Raw genomic sequence first — 20,773 nt, forward strand, 5'->3', positions numbered from 1 at the left:
AAAAAAAACATGGCTTCATCATTTCATGAAGTCCAATCGACGGTCATCCGTTTGAACTGTACCAGATGAACCCGCTTCAAATCGTGAAAAAACGCAACAGCTGGCAAGACGTCTGTACTTTGGGAAGCGCATGGAATAATTCTTATTGACTACTTTGGAAAAGGAAGGACCATCTACTATTACGTAGCATTAGCAGCCTGCTTGAAGTACAAAATCGCCGAAAAACAACCGAAATTGACGAAAACAGAAAATGATATTTCACCTATCCAAAGCACCGTGTCACAAGTCAGTGAAAACTGTGGAAAAAATCCTTCAATTGAGTTTCGAATTGCTTCCGCACTCACGGTGTTCGCCAGATCTGGCCCACAGCGAATATTTTCCGCTTTCAGATCGCAAAAAAATGCTCGCTAGGAAGAAATTTTCGTCGAGTGAAGAGGTAATCGACGAAACTGAGGCCTATTTTGAAGCCAAGGGCAAATCGTACTACAAAAGTACGATACGATACCAGATATATTATATGTATATGTACATAGTATAGATTATATAGTAATAATAATTTATGTAGAATTTGTCGAGTTTTGTGTAAAAGATAGGACATAAAATTCCTATTGACATTCAATAGAAAAGACAGTAGGAACGTGATGAGAATACTAACTGGCCCCCAGGATGTGGCTGACAGAACGAGAAGACTAAAGGAAATGTCTAGAGCAGGGCACCAGGGAAACAGTGCATTATCAAGACTACGCAGTAAGCATCTGCGGTCCCCACGGTATGATAGACTGGAGGTGGTATCGATAGTGAGAAGTGAGGCCGCAGATTGTGTTAAAATTCGCGTCAAGCGCAGGCATCCTAAAGGATGACTACTACTCTTGGATCTAGCAACTGAACTCCATCTGGTATCGCAAAGGACCAAAACTTGTGTTATAGAAACAGAAGTCGAAATATCTCAGAATAAGCCAGAATAGTCCTAGATGTACAGATAGCCAATGTTCGATGGAAGATCCAGTTAATAAAATATTAACAAAATCTGCAAAACACAAAAAAACAGCAAAAGATTTGGAGTTTCGTGGATTGAGGCTAGTCAAATCTTAGATCAGTCCTTTGGATATTAAAGATATTAGCACCGATTTTCACCTTAGATAGTCAAACAAGTTGAGATGCTTTCTTATCACTTACAGAGGGTGAAGCTCTGTGGAAAAGAATCGGCTGAAAGATCATATATTAACAAAGGAAGATGTTATGTAAATAAAAATTAAAAAAAAAATGTATAATTTACAGTGAAGTGGCTTGGGGTTCCTCAGGATCAGTCAAAATAGGCTTAGACCTAAACATAAGAACTTTTATAAAAGAAACTTAAATTGAGTCTCGATGTGCTTACACTTTACTCCCTTAAAAACCGTAAAGGAGCAGGAAGGAATCTGGAGTTTCATAGGTTAGTCAAATCTCATATAGCTTCTTCCGACTTTGTCTAAGATAGTCATGATACGACACTGCAAGTAGTAGAATTGTCTCAAGGTCATGGAACTTCCTCTCATTTAGAACAATTTGTAAAATGCAATACATTCTAAAACGAGAACTAGATAGTCTGATCTCTTAACAAAGAGGTCTTGTCTCTTTTCCGTGGTGTTCCCACATTTATTAACTGTTATTATGGAAAACCAAAAAAAAAAAAACGAAACCACAAGTTTTTGACATCTATCAACCTATACATAAGTACACTCAAGACCAAATTTGACACGGACTGATGAAGATATGTATGAAGATGCATTATATTTGAAGTTTCACACGAACATAAAAAGGTTATAGGAATCTAGGAAAAAATACTTATCAATTCTGTTTACGTAAGATTTGCTCTTGAGCGTATATAGAAAACCACCAACTCATTTTCTCGGAACATTTTAGTTGGTTAGATTAACATTATAGTCGACTTCCCAATAGACTTTTCCGGCTAACGGCAATAACAAAAATTGAAAATCGTTCCGAGTGGGCTTACGGGCACTTTCCGACAAAACTCCACCTAAAATTTCAAAAGAGGTCGTCCACTAACTAAAAGATTACCACGAGATTTTCTTAACACTAGAATATAATTCCTCACCCAAGAATGATTCTTGACTTATCATAAAAAATTAAAGTTATATCCATAATTCCACTCCACACTGAACAACTTGAAGCTTTTATTTCACCCTAGCAATCTCTAAAAGTCTATATGTCCTTAAAACTATAAGTTAGTTGTTCCACAAAACCGCCACAAAATAAAAAAAAATGTAGAAATGTCAAGCAATAATGCCGCAACACCATTACCTACTTATTACTATGGGAAAATAAACTAAAAAATTTAAAAAATAATTAAATTTGATCTTAATCAATTTGGCCTGCCAACGGCTGGTTCTGTTCTAAATTTAGCAGCGAGTGTTGTGCTAGAAAAAGCGACATGTGGCAGGTAAGTGCTGTGTGGTCTGGGATGGTGTTGGCATTTTTAATTCAATTTGCTGTACGTTTGCCAATCGCCAGCAGCTGTAAGCCAGCTCGGCTCTTCACCATCACTTTGCCTTTCGGGTATTAAATGGCTTGTTGCGCTGAGCTTGTTGGACGTTGCTCGTTGTCGGACGCTGCTTGACGCCTATCACTAAATCTATTAAGCATTTTAGTCCACACCTGTTTAGTTAGGTGTGTGTGTGTGTGGGTTTGTGGTACTCTGTATGTGCAAGTCATTCTTGCGTTTAACCCAAAGGCTCGAGGACACGTGAGTAAATTACCACTCGACGTCAACAACTGTTGACCTAATTCTCAAATACAGGGTGTTATAATGTGAGGAGTTAGCATAAAGATGAATAAATATGTACTTTCAAGGAAGCATACTTATATTTTTTTTAAATTGAATGCGTGTCACATGACAATTTTTTAAACTAATAAGTCTATTAGCGAATACGGTATTAAATTTATAAGTCAATTAGTGTTAATAATTTGTTCATTTACCAAAAACGTATGTTAATTAGTCGATTAAATTAGCTGACAAGCGGAATTAGTGTAGACATTTTGATAATTTACAAAATTAGCTAGTCAACTAAGTAAGAAAATATTTTAATTTACTAAATACATAAATGATTAACGAGTGTAAATATTATATTTATTAAATAAATAAATTACGCGACTCATGATCTTGAATATCTCAAAAACAATTATAATTAGTAGAGCAAATATGTATATTAACTGACTTAAAAAGTACCTCACATACCCAATTGACTAAATTAACGACTCTATTTAATAAAAAAAATATTGCAATTCAATTAAGATAGAAAAAATATATATAAATATATAATTCTGCGATTATAAGTAATTTGTTAGTACACTAAAAAATTTGGACTTATTAATTAATTGACTAAATTAAACAACCTAAGTTCAAATTAGCAAAAATAATGTTAATAAGAAGAAAAATGTGATAATTGATAAATTAGTATTAACAATTAGCTAATTGAGTAAATGAACGATTCAATTAAAATAGAAAATATCTGAATTTACTAAATAATATACATATATGAGCCAGTGAGTATAAATATTTAGTTAATAGATTAAATGAGTTAATTCAAGTAAACTGTTAACTATCTCACTAGATTAAATAACATCTTAATAAGAAAAAAATGTGCTAATTAAATTAAAACATGAGCAAATTAACGCAAACAATTAGCTAGTTTACTGAATTAATTACCCAATTAACTAATAAAATACTTTAATTTACTAAATATGTGAGTCAAAAAGTTTAAATAATTTTTTTTATTAACTAAATGGGTCAATTAGTCTAAATTATTAACTAAATGACTAAATTAAGGTACTCTTCAAATAATTAAATAAATATGTCAATTTGAAGAGAAATATGTTAACTGACTTAGGGTACACAATTTGCTAATTGACTAAATTAACAGATCAATTAACTGGTTTAACTAGTTTACTAAATATACACATGACCCAATGAGTAAAAATAATTTTTTAATTAACTAGTTATTCAATTACTTAAAACTATTAATTAATTGACCAAATTAGTGGCTGCTTGAACTCAAGTAATTAAAAAAAAATTTAAAAATTTTAGTTAGCAGAATAAATGTACTAATTGGCGCAATTAGTGTAGACAATTGGTTAATTGACTAAATTCAGGGTTGCCTGAAATCAAATAACTAAAAACTGATATTAATTTGTATAAAAAATGTGCTAATTAACTCAATTAGTGTAAACAATTAGCTAATTGACTAAATTAACATATAATTATTGGATAAAATTGTGTCATTAACCACACCATTAATTAAATGACAAAAAATTGTACTTTTATTTTTGTATGTTTCTAAATTATAACTTAATTGACTCAATTAGTGTAAACAATTAGCTAATTGACTAAATTAACATTTAATTTAAGGTATAAAATTGTATAATTAACCAAACCATTAATCAAATGACAGTAAATTGTACTTTTATTTTTGTATTTGTCTAAATTATTACTTAATTGACTAAATTAAGTTCGTATCTGTAAACTAAATGCCTACAGTAAAACTGACCGCCGAGTATTTCCTACCATAAAAATTCTACAACTTAAAAAAGAGCCAATTTCTCCACTATTGCACACCCTGTATTCAAACGAATAACTGTGATGCTTCCAGCAGATTTCGCTAGTCAACTAATCAATATTAATTTCGTTCATATTTTTGCTCTTTTTATGTTCTTTTTCCACTTGATATTTTAGATGCTGTCAATTAGAATGTACAAGCGGTAAAAAAACATTAAATGTTTATTTGCATAGTCCTATTTAAATTACGTGCATACTAAAGTGAATGACAGGTCAGCGCAATGAAGTGAAATTTGCACAAGGCAAAACAAGAATGCATTAAAATCGGGGCAAAAACGCCAAATCGACCAAACGTCGTGCATAACAACAATATAAAATTTATATAAATAGAAGCAATGCGCTTAATAATAACAACAGCGCCATGGCATGCCAACAGCATAACATAGCAGAGCATGGCATGGCATTGTTAAGCTAAATTGAAACACAAATTCATGCCTCAACTGAGCTGTCGAACGAATTTTATCTGCATTTGATGACTGGAAATATTTCAATTTATACACTTTCACCGCTTATTGCCAGCGCTGCGCGACAGCTCCGGCTATTCGATCTATTATTTACAACGATTATTTTGTACGACGGCAATGTTGGCTGTCACAAATGCGCAATATAAACTGCTATTGATTTGCACAGGCGGTCGCATAAAAGCGCTATACATACACTGATACGTAGAAAGGACTTTAACAATAATAGGTGAAAGCGCGCGCGTATATTTGTGTGTTTGAGTGAATGCGCATGATTTCCTTAGAGCGCGCGTGTGTTTGATTGAATGCGCGTGCATGAATTAAAGCGCGCGTGAGTTAGTGTAAGAGCGCGCCTTGTTAGCGGCATCTATGTAGTAGTGAGCGCACAGTTCGATAAGCCAACGCACATATTAAAATCACATAAATCAAATAAGTGAAGTTGTGGCGTTGGCGGTGAGGAGCGCTAGCGACAGCGCACACAGTGAACGCGCAAGTGCGCGCCGCTTTACCATTGCGAATGTCACATTTTGCAGATTGCTAATTTTTTGCGTTATTTTTTTCACGCATTCTACGTCGCTACGTGGACGAACACGTGTGGCGCGTACACAGAAATGAGGCGCCACCGCAGCGTGTTGTGAAAAAATACAATAAGAGCACACATATGAGACAGCTTGTTGAAAAAAAGCCCATAAGAATAAAACTGATTGACTTAAAGGCGCTAACGTACATACCACACATTATTTTTTGACGAGCGCAGCGTCAAGCAATGCCAGTGAATTGGAAAAAAATAGTAAGACGTATTGATTATGTCGTAGACGCACACACACACAAATGCGTGCGCGCAATCAACGCACTGTTTGTTTGTGGCAATCACGGTGCAGCCACAAAAGTAAACAACAGCGCGACAGCAAATAAGCAAAGGATCACAAAATAGACACACTTGCAAACAAACATATAAGCGCCTGTCTACATTAAAGAAGAAATCTTTATAACCAATGCGCTTACCAACCGCGCTTCATATCTGGCGTAGCGAAAATAAAAGTGTTAAGCGCCCGCTACACAAAAGACAACAAACGCAGGCGACACATCATTTGCCGCAACAACGTTCCATCTTGTGCAAGTTATCGGCGCGTATATATCACTGTCACTACGTGGCAGACGCCAAGCAATGTCATCAAGTCGCGCACATAACACACGCAATGCCGCAGCGCCCACGGCGCGCTTGGCGCAAGGCAACCAAGTCGTAGCAAGTGCGAAAGTCAAGTGAGAAGAAGGCGCGTAAAAGAAGGCTGCTGAAAGGCGTTACGCGCGCTACACCACATTCTAAGCCGTTAAGTCAGGCCAACTGGGGAGGTGAGTAAGGTAGCGCCAAGCGCCACAAACACCAGAGTGCGGCCGCGTAAGACCAGATTGTCTTTGATGGATTGAAGAAAATGAATGGCACAAATGTCACAAAATCGACGCCTCTTTCATACAGCAGCAGCAACAAGCACAAGCACATTAGACGCAGCAACAATTGCCAGGCTGCCGGCAAGAACACTGATTGACTTTTGTAAAAATAGACTTTGAAGGCTTAAAGGAAACCAAAGTTAACGACTAAAAATCAATGCGGACGCATTGAAGTTGCCTGAAGAGTGGTAGGAAAGAGAATGGTTTAAAAAGTGCTTGGCATAAGTCACAATTACTTGGAAGTGCTATGTGTTGACACATACTTATTTGGTCAGTGGGATTGAGGTGGTAATGTTGGTTATTTAAGTTAAAAAAAAATTGTTAAAAAGTTTGGCTCACGACTCACAAACTGAGTGGAGTTACTCCATATACCGAAACATAACTTTAGTTAAGTAACAGCCTAACATCTTGAGAGGCTGATATGCTGATATCGGGCTAGTTGATTTCAAGATTCTAACGGAATAGTTAACCAGAACTTAAAAAAACTAAAAGTATTCTAAGAGCTATTATGAGGCCAGGCTGAACAGAAATTGACCTCGAACAGACTGCTTTCAAAATAGCTCTTGGGATCCATCTAGATCTTAGAAAAGTGTAATGAAGAGCTCGATATACAAATAACCATGGAAGAGAGACTACATATGATACTGTACAAACCTAAAGATCTTAAAAACAAACCTTTATGCAGCTACTTCGAGGCATTATCCAAACTGACAGAAATTGACCTCGAACTAATTGCTTTCAAAATAGTCTTTGAGACACCTCCGGACCTTACAAAGATGTTACGAAAAACTCAAAATACCAATAACCATGGAACTACAAGATTAAATATAATTCTCTAGAAACCTGGATACCTTAAAAAAAAACAATTTTTTTGGAGCTACTCCTAGACATTATCTAAGCATGAAGAAGTTGACGTAAACCTAGTTGCTTTAAAAATAGCTCATTAGATCCGTCCGGATCTTACAATGGTGAAAGGAACAATTCGAAATACGAATAACCGTGGCACTACGAATACATTTCAATATTTTAGGATTTACAAGACTAAATTTATGCCTTACAAACCAACTTTTTTGGAGCTATTTCGACACATTATCTAAGCTTTAAGAAATTGAAATAGAGCTATCTGTTTCAAGCTCCCTCCAATATAGTTAACGGGAACTATGAAAACAAAAAACATTTTTACAGAGGTCATGAAGAATAATGTCCTAGGCAAAATGTTCGAAGTCCAAAGAAATACCAATAACCATAGATAATTACCAGACTAGATAGGACACATTTAGTAGAAAATTCTTTGGAGGTAGTTCAAAAGCATTATCCAAGTTTGAAGTGCTCGAAATACGACAGAGTAGGTGACTACCAGACTATGTATGACACCCTTATAAACCTGGGAGGGTTTAAAGAAATAGTTTTGACACTACTTTGGCGCATTATCTATGCTTGTAGACATTGAGCTCGCTGAGCTCCGGTATAGAAAAACCAAACATATTTTTACTGAGGTCATAAGGGATCTTATCCCAGCAGAAGCGCTCGAACTACGACGTAAAACGAATAAACATGGCCAACAACTAGATGATGGTATGACGTCTTTGTAAACCCGAGAAAATTTTTAAGAAATTGTTTTGGAACTAGTGAATGGGCACTTCTGACGTTACGAGGCCAAAAATATTTTTAAAGTCATTAAAGTTCACGTTCCAATAGATACACCAGTAATTTATGGAAGTATCTTAAACTTACTAATTACTTTCTTCTGAAGTGATAGCAGATGATACTTTTTAAATAATTTTATTACGCAAATCATTTTACCGTTACTTTAATTTTTTTCTGTGTAAAACTAAGTAGCCAAATCATACACCTGAATCTTATATGAGACATAAGAACCTTTGCTACAAAATATGTTATTCGATGTCTTCGAAAATATACCGAGTGAGCAGAAATTAAAAAAACGCTATTTTTTCAGAGAAATTATTGCTCGAACTTATTCTATTGGTATAATTCTTGAAGGTGGCATTGAATATTCTTGCAGCCTGGGTTTTGGTGTGTAATTTAGCTGGGGTTCTGTTACTCATTATGGCCCTGGGTGCCAACAACGGTAGAGAAAAGTTTATATTACAGAAGAAAGCAAGCTTTACTAGTTGTCCAAAACGGATTTTGGTTGGAATGGTTGAGAGAGATAGAGAGAGAAAGAGAAAGAGAGAGAGAGAGAGAGAGTGTGTGAGTAAAGAAAGAAAGGGAAGAGATAGAAAGGAGGGCGATAGAGAAAGGACACAGAGAGAGAAAAGAGAGACAGAAATAAAGGCGGTAGAGAGAAAGAAAGTAGATAGAAAGAAAGCAGAGAGAAAGGAGAAAGAAAGAAAGGAGAGAGAAAAAAGAGGAGATATAGAAAGGAAAGAGAAATAAAGGATAAAGAAATAAAGGAGACAGAAAGGAGATAGGCAGAGGCAGAACGATTGAAAAAAATAGGAAAGAATGAGGAGGAGAACTATATAAAAGCACACGGGAAAAGGGAAAAAATTCTTATCACAGAAGAAAGTAAGCATTACAAATTGACCAAAACGGACTATGGATTGAGTGAGAGAGAAAGAGAATGGAGATAAAGAGAGAGAGAGAAAGGGGACAAAGAGAGAGAAGAGAGAGATAAAGAGAGAGGGACAGAAAGGTAATAGAGTGAAACAGAGAGAGATAGAGAAAGAAGAAAGGGAGAGGCAGAACTCTTGGAATAAAATAAGAAAGGAAGAGGAGAATAATATAGAGGAAGAGAGTAAGATAGAGATGGTGATCATGTGTGGGGAGGAGACCAATGCCAAGTTTTACTTATTTACTGACTATGTCAAATTCAAAATTATTCCTAAATAAAGCGCCTACAACTCACATGAAAAAAATTTTAATAAAATTCTTGCAAATATCGGTGACCACATTTTTCAGCATTAAATTCCAATACTCCTCTTTAATAGTACTCATTTACAAATTAATATCAGCACACATTTATTACTAAATGCCAACATACATACATTTTTCGAATTTCCTTTACTACATTTCACCATTGCCAGACAATGCGTTGGCTTACAACTGCCACTTGCCACATATCTTGTCTACAAAAGAGAAATTTTAATTTGCTGCAAACTAAATTGCAAAAATATATAGAAATAAAACAACTATAATAACAACAATGACAACATTACAACCCCACCGTTAAGCTAGCAATAAGAATTTCGCCTGACAGGCGCATTCACTTGCTCACGTCGTTTCAATTACAAATGGCCGGTCAGCAGAATGCGCACAAGAACAACCTCCACCCGGAAGCACAAGGACTCGAGCATAGCGCGAGTGAACATTAGACAGCTATTTGTCGCATGAGGAGACTGCTTGCTTGTTAACTAACGGATTGAGAGTGCTGCGCTTTCACATATGGAGTGCACATTGGTGTCACATGCTCACATATTGCGGCGCACACACACAGATCGCACTCGTGTCATGCTAGCTGGAGTCTTGCAGTCCTTGCCGGCAATCATGCTGAGAATCAACGCTGACCGAAGTCACTAATACTGGCACCGCTGTCAAGCAACGCCTTGCATTACTAATTTCCCTGGTGGCGCTCATACTAGAACCGGTGGCGCTCGGCGGCAGACAGCAACAGCGGAGAGCAGACAAGAAATGTAGCAGCAGGCGTGCGGTCAGTAGAGAGCAGAGCAGCTTCATTGATGATGATGGTCATTAGCGCCTAAGTCAGCAGTAAAAAAAAATTTAAAAAAAACACACACACACACAAAATAAGAAATGAGGAAGCAACAGCACATGCGGCGCGCAAAAAAAGAAGTTGACTGGAAAAAACCATGAAACCAAAATTATAGGGTACCAGCCGCGCTCATTAACAGCAATTGGTAGCGCACTGCAAGAAAGGAGCGTGCGCGCGCATAAAGCTGCAAACCAATTAGAACGCGCTGCTGTATGCCTGCAGCAACTTTTTGATTAAAATCATTACGCGCTATTGTTTCCGTTCTGCGCGCACAGTTATGAATAAGGTATAGCAGCGCGTCACATTTGTTGCTGCATGAACTTAGCTTTTGCAACGGATACAACATATAAGCAAAGTTTGCCGCAGTTTAGGATGTTAAATTGTAGCCGCACGCATTACTTAATTTGAAAACAAATGCGCGCGCGCGCCAATTAAACTTGAACGCGGCAGGTGTAATACCAGCTAGACTGGTACGCGCCGCCGGTTGTAAAACTTTTCGAGTGTAAAACACTTAATTTCCGTAATAAATTTTCAACTTACGCCCACATGCTGTCCAGCGCTCAATGCCATTGGAGGCATACTGCAACACATGCATACGCGCGCACAAGCGCGTTTTACATATCCCGTTTGCTGGTAATCAATAACATTTTTTTATTACATTTAAACGTGGTGCGCGTACGCATTTGCAAACGCAGGAAGGAAGCGCTGCCGCGTTACAGGAAATGTGGAAATTGTAGCATTAAAAAGCTATGCATTGCATTGCCGAGCAGCGCGCTATTATGTGTAGCCAGCCCACACACATTTCGAAAGTTGTTGGCGTCGCGTCGCCGCTCATTCGAAAGTTAAAGTTGACATTCATGATGACGCCAGCGACAATGGCTGTCCAGCCTGCGCAATTGCAGGCGCTCTAATGATGCTACGCGTTTACGTTACATGTGTGTCGCCTTATGCTACTTTGGCGGCTGCCACACATGTCAAGTGACAAATGAGCCTGACGTATGCATATATATATACACACACACACTGAGCTGAGCGCACAAACACACATGTGTACTGTCATTTGTTGCATTGTGAATGGCCATAAGCAGCTCTGACAGTTGGCTGCTGATGCTACCTCTGCCGCGTGCGCGCCCACACATCCACGCGCTCTCATTTATTTGTCATATCTACTGCCACTTATGGGCTTTGAAATGCGCATTTTACTCCTTACCACTTAATACTCCAAGTGCATATTAATGTGCTGCCACTCAGCGCTGTGCTAACGCCAGCGCGCTTTAAACTTCAGTTAATGTTGCAACGCCGCGCAGTTACCTAAACACACACATATAGCGCGCGCGCTTCAGTAAACTGTAAATGACTATGACGCGCTGGGTGGCTACCCTACAACGCTACTCTAAGTTGTATTGAGGTGTGTGTTTGTGCCGGGCGCTGTTATGTTTGTGTGTTCCTTGGCTGCGCGTTAGCTCCGCTGCACTATTAAGTGCATATAGCAGCAGCTTTCAGCTACCCCTGACCACGCCTTAACTATTTCCGATTTCCGACGCTCACCGACGTGCAGACAATTTAGACATTTGCGCTGACATTCCTCGGCGCTGCATGCCAACAATGCCGCTTACCATTGCTTGCAAGTCCCTGATTCTTTTCGTTATCTTTCGTTGATTTGCTCCTTGCATTCATTTCGTTTTTTTTCAGTTTAAGTTTCCTTATTATTTACTAGCTGTCTGTCGACTACTTATTCTGTTGCTTCTACTTTTGCTTTTTCTACATGTCATTGCTGTGCAACACATTCCTAGCAATTGTTTGCCATTCCTTGCAACACTACGAATTCTTTTGTCACATACTCACGCACACACACACGCATTCACACTTGCCGGCAGAGTTATGCGCATACCCACTGAACCGCCACCGACAGCACCACATCTTTTTTGCCGGCAAATTCCTTTGTCCGTCCGTCCGCAGACACACACATACATGCATTATCAAGCGAGCTATTTGCTCACCCGCTATCGTGCGCTCGCTCCTCTTGCCGCTTACTATATTATGGATCCTTCTTCAAAAATTTCTCAGACACCCAGCGTCGCTCTGACTTTCCCTACCCTGCCCGCAACGAGTTCGTTGCAGTTCATCCCAGCAATTTCCTTTGCTGCCAAATGCGCTCTTAATAATGTAATTTTTCGAAAACGTGTTGAGTTATTTTTGGCTTCTCTCTACTCTACATCTTCTTATTCTTCTACTTACACTTATACACGCTACTTGCCATCCTTTTGGCATTTCTTCTGCTCATACACCACCCAGCAATTGCTCGCATCTTTTTGCGATATACAAAATACATAGAGTTATACATACATACATATATACAAATATACACACATAACTAAATGCGAATGCTTCCCTTGACGCTGGCAAAAGACATTGAATATCATCTCTGTTCTTATGCAAATTATATTTTCCATGAAATTTTCTTTACATTATGCTCTGCTATGTATATTTTTATCGTGCGCATGGTCGCTGTGGCAAGGGAGAGGGGCAAAAAAAATCTACATCCACATATAAAAAATATACATGCCTTCATTAGTCATGACCAAGTGTGGTTTTCAACTCAAAAAGGAGTATATCGTGACAAACTAAAAAGTGCTGGCGCCTTTTGGAGTTCTAAAATTAACGGAGTTCTCCAGAAAAGCCTGACAGTCATTTATCAAATTCGAGAAAAAACTTTAAATTAAGAATAAAAATAAATCCCAGAAAATATTCACCAAAAGTTGGCAAAGACTTCAGTTTATTTTAAATACTATTCCAGGAAGACAATACCAATTTATTTATACGCGGTTGAAGACAAAACAGACTGGCTACCGAACGGCGACAACAGGAGCGAAGTTAAAACGGGAAGCGCGATACATAAGTATGAACACAAAGCTAAAGCGGTGTAGAGTAGATTCCGATAGCTGAAAAGAGAACTAGATGCATATGAACAAAAATCAGAAGGCCGAAAGGCATGAGTATAAAGATTTTAAGTTTAAGCTGACCGACAGGTGCAATGATCAAAAATTGGACGATCAAAAATGCAGCGTCTAACGGAAACTTTCAAGAACGAAGCATACTCTTGTACTTGTAGAATATCAAAGAATTTAACTAGCGACTGTTGACCAGAGTATACAGAAATTATGAAGAGACCAATTCTGCAGCCAACTGAAGGAGAGTGAAAGTCTAACACCAGCAAATGGCTACCCCGATCCCACAAAAGATAACAATAGAACTGATAATTCATTGCCCGACTATGAAGACGTCCGAATAGCATTTACCCAACTGAGGAACAACAAAGCGGCAGGGACTGATGGTTCGCCTATCGAGCTTTTCAAATACGGCAGCGACGAGCTGACAGGCTGCATGTACAGCTTCTTTGCAGTATATAGTCGGACGAAAACATGCCCGACGATTGCAATTACCCAACTGAGTTCTACACACAAAAAAGCGCGCAGGGATAATGATGGTCCAATCGAGCGAACTGTTGAAAGACTTCATCTAATGGCTTTGTCAGTTCTTATCCTGGAAAATCTACAATTGACCATATGTTCTCCATGCGCTAAGTCTTGGAAAAGATCTGTGAAAAGGGGAACCACACACATCACTTTCTCGTCGATTTTAAAGCTAACTCGATACTGCTATCGTGAATCTGTCATCCCTTAAGCTACTGTGGCTTCACAGACGTTAAGCAACCACAAAAGCACCGTCTGGATCGGAAAGGACCATTCCGGGTTGTGCGATACAAAAGGAAGTTTCAGAGGAACAACAGTTGCTTGTTCTTCTGGCTGCGTAACCATAATTAGGGTACGAGTAAGGGACCCTGGAAACCTGTTAAACCCTCTCCAACTGCGTTGTCACTTTAGATTAACCAAAGAACTCATAAGTTCTTTTATTGATAACTAACTAAAGTAAACGGGTATGGTATCTTACTCGACCTTCTTAATGAATTTGGACTGAATTGGCAACGAGAATTCATGAAGAACTAAACACAACGTTTTCATTCCGCAGTTGAGAAGAGTGGATCAATGATTTTGTTATCGACAGTTCCAAAGGCGAAATTTACATATTTACCGAACCGAAAGGTGAAATAGAATTGGAGCGGACATCTTCTGCAGTAATCCATACGTAGAAGATAGCTTCGAACTAAATGACTACAATTCCGTCTTTCAATGCCAAAATTTTTGACCAGCAAGTCAATAAATCTTCTGATGGAGAGTCACATAGGAACAAAATTAAATAAAAAGGCAGACGAGTTGGCTCATTCGGGGCAGCTAGGTAAAAAATTCCCATCAACTGCCTCAGACCATTCAGTTCCTTTAAGAATTGGTTGACGCAATCGTAGAAAAACACTACAAGTCTTCAAACAATAGCTGTCCCAGACCATCCAGCGCCTTCAAGGGTTATTTGAAACAAATGACGTCGAAAAACACCAGAGTTCTTTAAACAATAGCAACACAGGGCATACAACAAAGTTACGTTGGGGTAGTGTTGGTGATAGACAAAAAAGCTTCTACTTCTAGGCGAAATAAAACTAAGTAATAGAGTAGAGGTCATCAAAGCGCACCTTTGGAACATTATCTTGAATGCTTACCCTTCAGCCGGATGAGACGGGGTATATTTCACAGCTGCCTCAAGACATTAGGCATTCTACAAAAACCACTGTGTAGCTGAAAAGGACTTGACTGGTTACCAGTCGGGAGCACAATTGGAATAATAATGGTTGAAGTGCAGCCATCTGCTATCTGGAGCTTCTGCGCTTCCCTTTTCAACCATTCAACCAACTATACTCGTAGTGTCTTATAAATCAAAACATTTTTTTTTTCACCAAGGCGAAAAGTGGAAGATCTTTTAGAAACCAGAACACACAAATAGCTGAACGCAGATAAATACATAGGTCAGAATGGACTGTTAGACAATATTTAGACATACAAATTCCAACCTGTTACGAAGGTTGAAGATAATAGGAGTATACGAGGTCTTAATACAAAGAAATAATGATTCTCCTGAACAATAATTCAAGGATCACTAGACCTAACTTCCAGAGAATTACATAAAAAAACAACACAACAGAAACTTACGTAGATAATGTATTAAATCAATCTGGCACATTTTTACTACAAAAAACAAAACCAGTATTAGTTTGACCACCATAGACGACCGACAGCCGGTTTGCTGTAGTTTTTTTCTACCTTACACAAATTATTCTATCAAGCATTTCATGGCATTTGCGCAATGTGGAACTCGACTTCTTCAACGCCTCTTTGACTGCGAAATGCAACAAACCAAAGAAGTGAAGGAAACGAGTTAAAATACAAATCGCGCAAGCTAACCAACTCACCACGGCAACGACGCGCTGTACGCCGAAATGTCGTTTCGCGTATGCGCCATATATAGGAATGGGAATAAGCGTGACGACAACGATAGCCGTGTGACGGACATATGCTACAAGTACAATAATGACTATCGACATCAAATTATGCGCATTTCCGTTGAACTTAATTAAGAGTCAGCGTTTCGCAACGACAGCAACGGCGAAGTGCAGCGCACAAGCTAACCGGCACCGGTAATAGGCCCATAAAGGGCGACAGTGCGTGCGTCGCCTGCGGTTTCAATTTCTGCTGAAAAGCAGACAAACGTACAGTAAACTTTCTGACTGACGGCGCGATGGAGGCAGACCACAGCGACCGCGACAAACAAAGTATCGAGTGAAACGGACGCTCAAATGTATGGACAAAGGAAACAGCGCTGACTAGCATTGACTGGCGAAACCGGCAAACCAAGGCGCGCGCAACGTGCAAAGGTGCGCTGTGCTGCAGTAAAAAGAAAAAATGTATTGCCGCGTTGGGAGCGCGCACACAAGGTCTTGCAAAAACTACACGCATTTGTCGCACACATGTGCTGTGTCGTCTTGTCTGTTTGGCTGTCTTGCTGTCTTGTCGACAATGTTTGCGCGCTCGTCGCCGATGACAACGTAAATGTACCACATTAACGAATCGTACGTGCGCTTACACACTTACGTTGCACGCAATTAAACGCGCGACTGTTATAGTCGGCATACATGTGTGTGCTTTTGCTTCTTATGGCCTTGCTGGTTGCTAAAAATGCTGCGCTTTTGTAATCGCGACAGCGGCAGCGTCCTCGCCGCCAGTCTTTCTTTATATTATTTGGCATAAAATATGACAGCAGCGCGCGCGCGCCTATATATACGCGCAATGCCGCGTAGCAACATAACCGTAACTGTTTATTGCGTTTTTGTTGTTGCTCATTATGTATTTTATTTACGATTTAATTTTCACATTTCATAAAATCGCATCGCAATGCGCCATAGTCATTGCCACAACGGTACGTGGCATGTTGTCAGTTGTGGCACACATATTTATGGCACAAGTGCTTGCTACTAATGCATGAACGCGCCGACACACTTGACACGCGCGCTACCCGTTGACGCAAGCGCGGAAGTAAGGCACTAATTGCCACCAAGCAAAAAAATGTAGTACGAAATACTACACACTACTACAATACTACAGAAGTAAAGCAAATGGCATATCCGCCCTATGGGGTGTGAGCACCTAAATACGGGTGTAGGCATATTTGTGTTTGGTTACGCTTGTGGCAAGTAAATATGTACTAACACTTGTGTAAGTAAATATATGTACATTTGTGCCATTTTTCGTGTTCGAGCCTCTGAGAATCCACACACTACGACCCGCAAGGCAGTGCTATGTTAAGCGAATTTTTGTTACATAATGTAACGTTACGTTACGCTACGTTATGTTACGTTATGTTATGTTATGTTATGTTATGTTATGTTATGTTATGTTATGTTATGTTATGTTATGTTATGTTATGTTATGTTATGTTATGTTGTTATGTTATGTTACGTTATGTTATGTTATGTTATGTTATGTTATGTTATGTTATGTTATGTTATGTTATGTTATGTTTCGCTACGTTACGTTTCGTTATGTTATGCTACGTTACATTACGTTACGTTATGTTATGTTATATTATGCTTTGCCACGATACGTTACAAATTGTTGGAAAATGTACCACTTGCCAGCTAAGACTCAACTCTATCCTCAAGATGCATGAATAAAAGCAACCCTGTTACTCAAATTTGCTTATAATATTTCTTATATGCTCCCACTTACCTAATTCCACATAAAGTTTCGGCCGCACATTCTCCTGCCAGGCACTTAGATTCCCAATCACGAACAGCGTCAGTACGAGGAAGACTTGCGTCGCTGCGATGGTCGTGAAGCCATCGTTGGCATTGTGGCAACATCGACTTATCGACATTTTTCGTTTGATTTGTGGTTCGTGTAGTTGCATTTTTGTTTTGTTATTTGTTTTTGTTTTTTTGGTGTTTTATACAATAATTTGTTAGTTTTCGTTAGTTTCCTTTATGATTTCAGCTTTTATTTGCCTTGCTCGTATGGTAAGTAGTTATTATTATTTTATTAAATCACAATAAAGTTTTGTTGCTTATTTACCTCGTTTCGTCTGTTTTAATTTCTTTTCACATATTTCGTTTGCTTTCTTTATTTTCGATTTATTTATTTTACATGCTATAACTTTCGTATAGTTTTATTGCTCTTTTCCGTTTACTTCACTTACAGCGGCGAATATACACACTCATATTTATATTTATATATATAAATTTTAACTTCAAACACTCAGCGCATATTTTAAGTAGAAAACTTTTTTTTTATAAAAGTTTAAATTAAATTTAGTTTTGAGTTAGACGAAAAAAAAACAATTATGGCAGGAAGGAATGTAGAAGTTTTGACGTAGAACTAAAATATACACACACACATTCATATATGTATATATGTACAGAGTTACTGCATTACCGTCGGGCTGGCATTATGCTGCAAAGAGAAGAGAAGAAGAGAGATATAAGTTATCAATTATTTGCGTATTTTATTGGAAATCGTAAATAAATACTACAAATGGAATTAAAAATTATAATTTCAAATCATCATTTCGAATCATTCCAAAATGTTCTCAAGATCACGCCTGAAATGAAGAAAAAAGGTCTTATCTAGAATAAACAACCGCAATTGGATTGGATTCTTCCACAAACCCTACTTGATATTCACTTATTGAACTTAGACTGTTTCCAGTAAGATGTTAGGAACCTAAAGTCTATAAAAACCGATTACTAGTGGATACATTGAAACAAAAAAGTACCGAAATTGTTTCTGTGAATTTTTTATCTCTTCGAGCCAAATCGGGTGAATACGGTGGTGGATCGGTGGTATTCATTGCATTTTTGGTTATCAATTCAATCACAAGCGGTGCTATTTTTGAAAAAACAAAATGGGCTTTACGGGACGAGTCGAGCAAGAACGCATTTCATACCTAAAATATCCACCAAACTCATTCGACCGACTCGCGAGAGATGTCGAGATCTCTTGCCATCTCTCCAACACTTACCTGACTTTCTAATATGTTCATCAGTTGAAGAAGGTCGTTCAGAACAAGGCATGTCTTCAACGATCTCTCGACCATCTTTGAACCAATCGCAACGATTTCATACACGAATTTTGGTTAGAAATACAAAATTGAGACAAATTTACAAAACACAAAAATTTGGTTTTGCGAATTTTCCACATAAATTTTGAGGTTATGTGAAAAAGGTCTGTATACAAAATTTATAGAGCTTTTTAATACCTAAAATATTGCTATATAACTTTTTTCTATAGAACCCGTCGTTTCGCCGGAAATTGAGATAAACCATCCCTAACCTTTAAAAATTCAGCCACACGCCTCTCCTTCCTTTTCCCGAACACATATCGTCCGTAACTTATTTTTCATTTATTGTTTTTTTTTCGTTTCTTAGCATCAAATTGAAGATGAAATATGCACCAGTATGTTTGATGAGTTGTAGTTATTTAGATGATAATATCTTAGAAATCCTCATCCCTATAGACAAAAACCTGGAATACCCGGTTTACACAAGCTTTACCTTAGAAGAATTTTTCACTAGCGAAATCATGCGCCATAGTTAGCAATCGCTTTGTGCCAGGTCCGACTCATAAGATGGATACATAAACACCTACCAACCAAACTCCAGGAGCTTCTAGCGAGTCACTATCGTTGTATTTAGCCTTCCTTCTTTACTTATTGGCGACTCAGCAGCGATTCGAACAATCAGAGCTCTTTGCGTTAACTCGTATGACACATCATCTATGTATATCTACTTTTTGTATCCAGTCTTATTAAAATAGTCCTTAACGCTGTATTATGCATTTTTACTATCGGAGTCGACAATTTCTATTATTTTATCAACATTTTCTACAATTGATCTTCGAGAGCCAGGTGAATCTTTGTCTTCAAATTTTCCAGCATGGAATCGACGAAACCACAATTTTGCTTGATTGGCTGTTACAGGTTCAGTACCGTAAAGAGTATGTACATTTTCGTGATTTGCTTTTTCGTCTTTTTCGTATAAAAACTGTGAAACGTGAAGTATTTTCTATTTTATGGTGTCCCTCTTGGACACTTGCTGAAAAAATACTGAGTCAAGCAACCATAAAACTGTTTAAAAAAAATTTTTTAATACGAAACTTTATCTTTCAAACCAATATAGCGTAACCCGATTACTGAACAGATTACAAAAGATATCTATTGGAAAAATATTGGACTTCTTTTTACTAGACTTTATATACACAGTTCTAATTTCAAGACATTTAGGCAATCTGTTATTTAAATAATTATTTAAAAATAGTATTTCAACATATTTAGGCAATTCTTCGACAGTTTTTGCGCTTTTTTGTTCGCAGATTATGAAATTCTCAACTGGTTTAGTTCTAAGGTATTTCAAAACATTTAGGCAATCTGTTATTTAAATAATTATTTAGAAATAGTATTTCAACACATTTAGGTCGACAGTTTTTGCTGCTTTTCGTTCGCACATATTATGTGGTTATGAAATTCTCAACTGGTTTAGATAATATTATTTACTTAAATCTTCAAATAGTTAGTGCGGAAGTTGGTGGCTTCAAAAGAAGTATGTATCCCATTAATTTTTTTTTTTTTGAATATTTATCAGCTGAACAGTTTCGGAAACTTGAAGTCAGCTGCCCACTTTATATTCCAAACATACGCTCTCACATTTTGACACCGCCTAAGCATGGAAGGTCGCCAATTTTAATCTAATCTGAACCGCAGTACCCGGAAGTTCATGCGACAAGACACAATAAATGCATTTCAATAGCACTGCGCACAAAAACTATGTAGCTAGAGTATAATCAAAAGAACCATTGAAATTCTATAGCCACACACAGAGTAAACCACAATTGTGACTAATTCTAAAATTCATATAAATTAGTGAGATAAGCAAATAGATTCAGTGCTTTTGATACGAGTGTATGTGTGTATGGTATGTATGTATGTATGTTTACACTGGTTAGTCACAGTTGCTTAGTTTTCAGATAACACGCGGTCGGCATTATGGTTGAAGTTGCAAGAAGCTGTTTAGTGCAACACAAG

General features: G+C 37.8%; 1 protein-coding gene across 7 annotated transcripts in view; it reads right to left on the bottom strand.

Moving 5' to 3' along the window:
* LOC126753357 (semaphorin-1A) overlaps window positions 1-20,773 on the bottom strand; it is a 505,489-nt gene that overhangs the window by 409,859 nt on the left and 74,857 nt on the right. For all 7 annotated transcript variants that reach the window (XR_007666123.1, XR_007666127.1, XR_007666126.1 and 4 more), the window contains one exon: window positions 17,428-18,147. Coding sequence is in view for 1 of the 7 variants with exons in the window: in XM_050464739.1 (XP_050320696.1) it covers window positions 17,428-17,608 (181 nt within the window). In the remaining 6 variants the exon portion in view is untranslated. The remainder of the gene's footprint in view (window positions 1-17,427; window positions 18,148-20,773) is intronic.

This window comes from Bactrocera neohumeralis, chromosome 3 (assembly GCF_024586455.1).
Source record: "Bactrocera neohumeralis isolate Rockhampton chromosome 3, APGP_CSIRO_Bneo_wtdbg2-racon-allhic-juicebox.fasta_v2, whole genome shotgun sequence".
NCBI lineage: Eukaryota > Metazoa > Arthropoda > Insecta > Diptera > Tephritidae > Bactrocera > Bactrocera neohumeralis.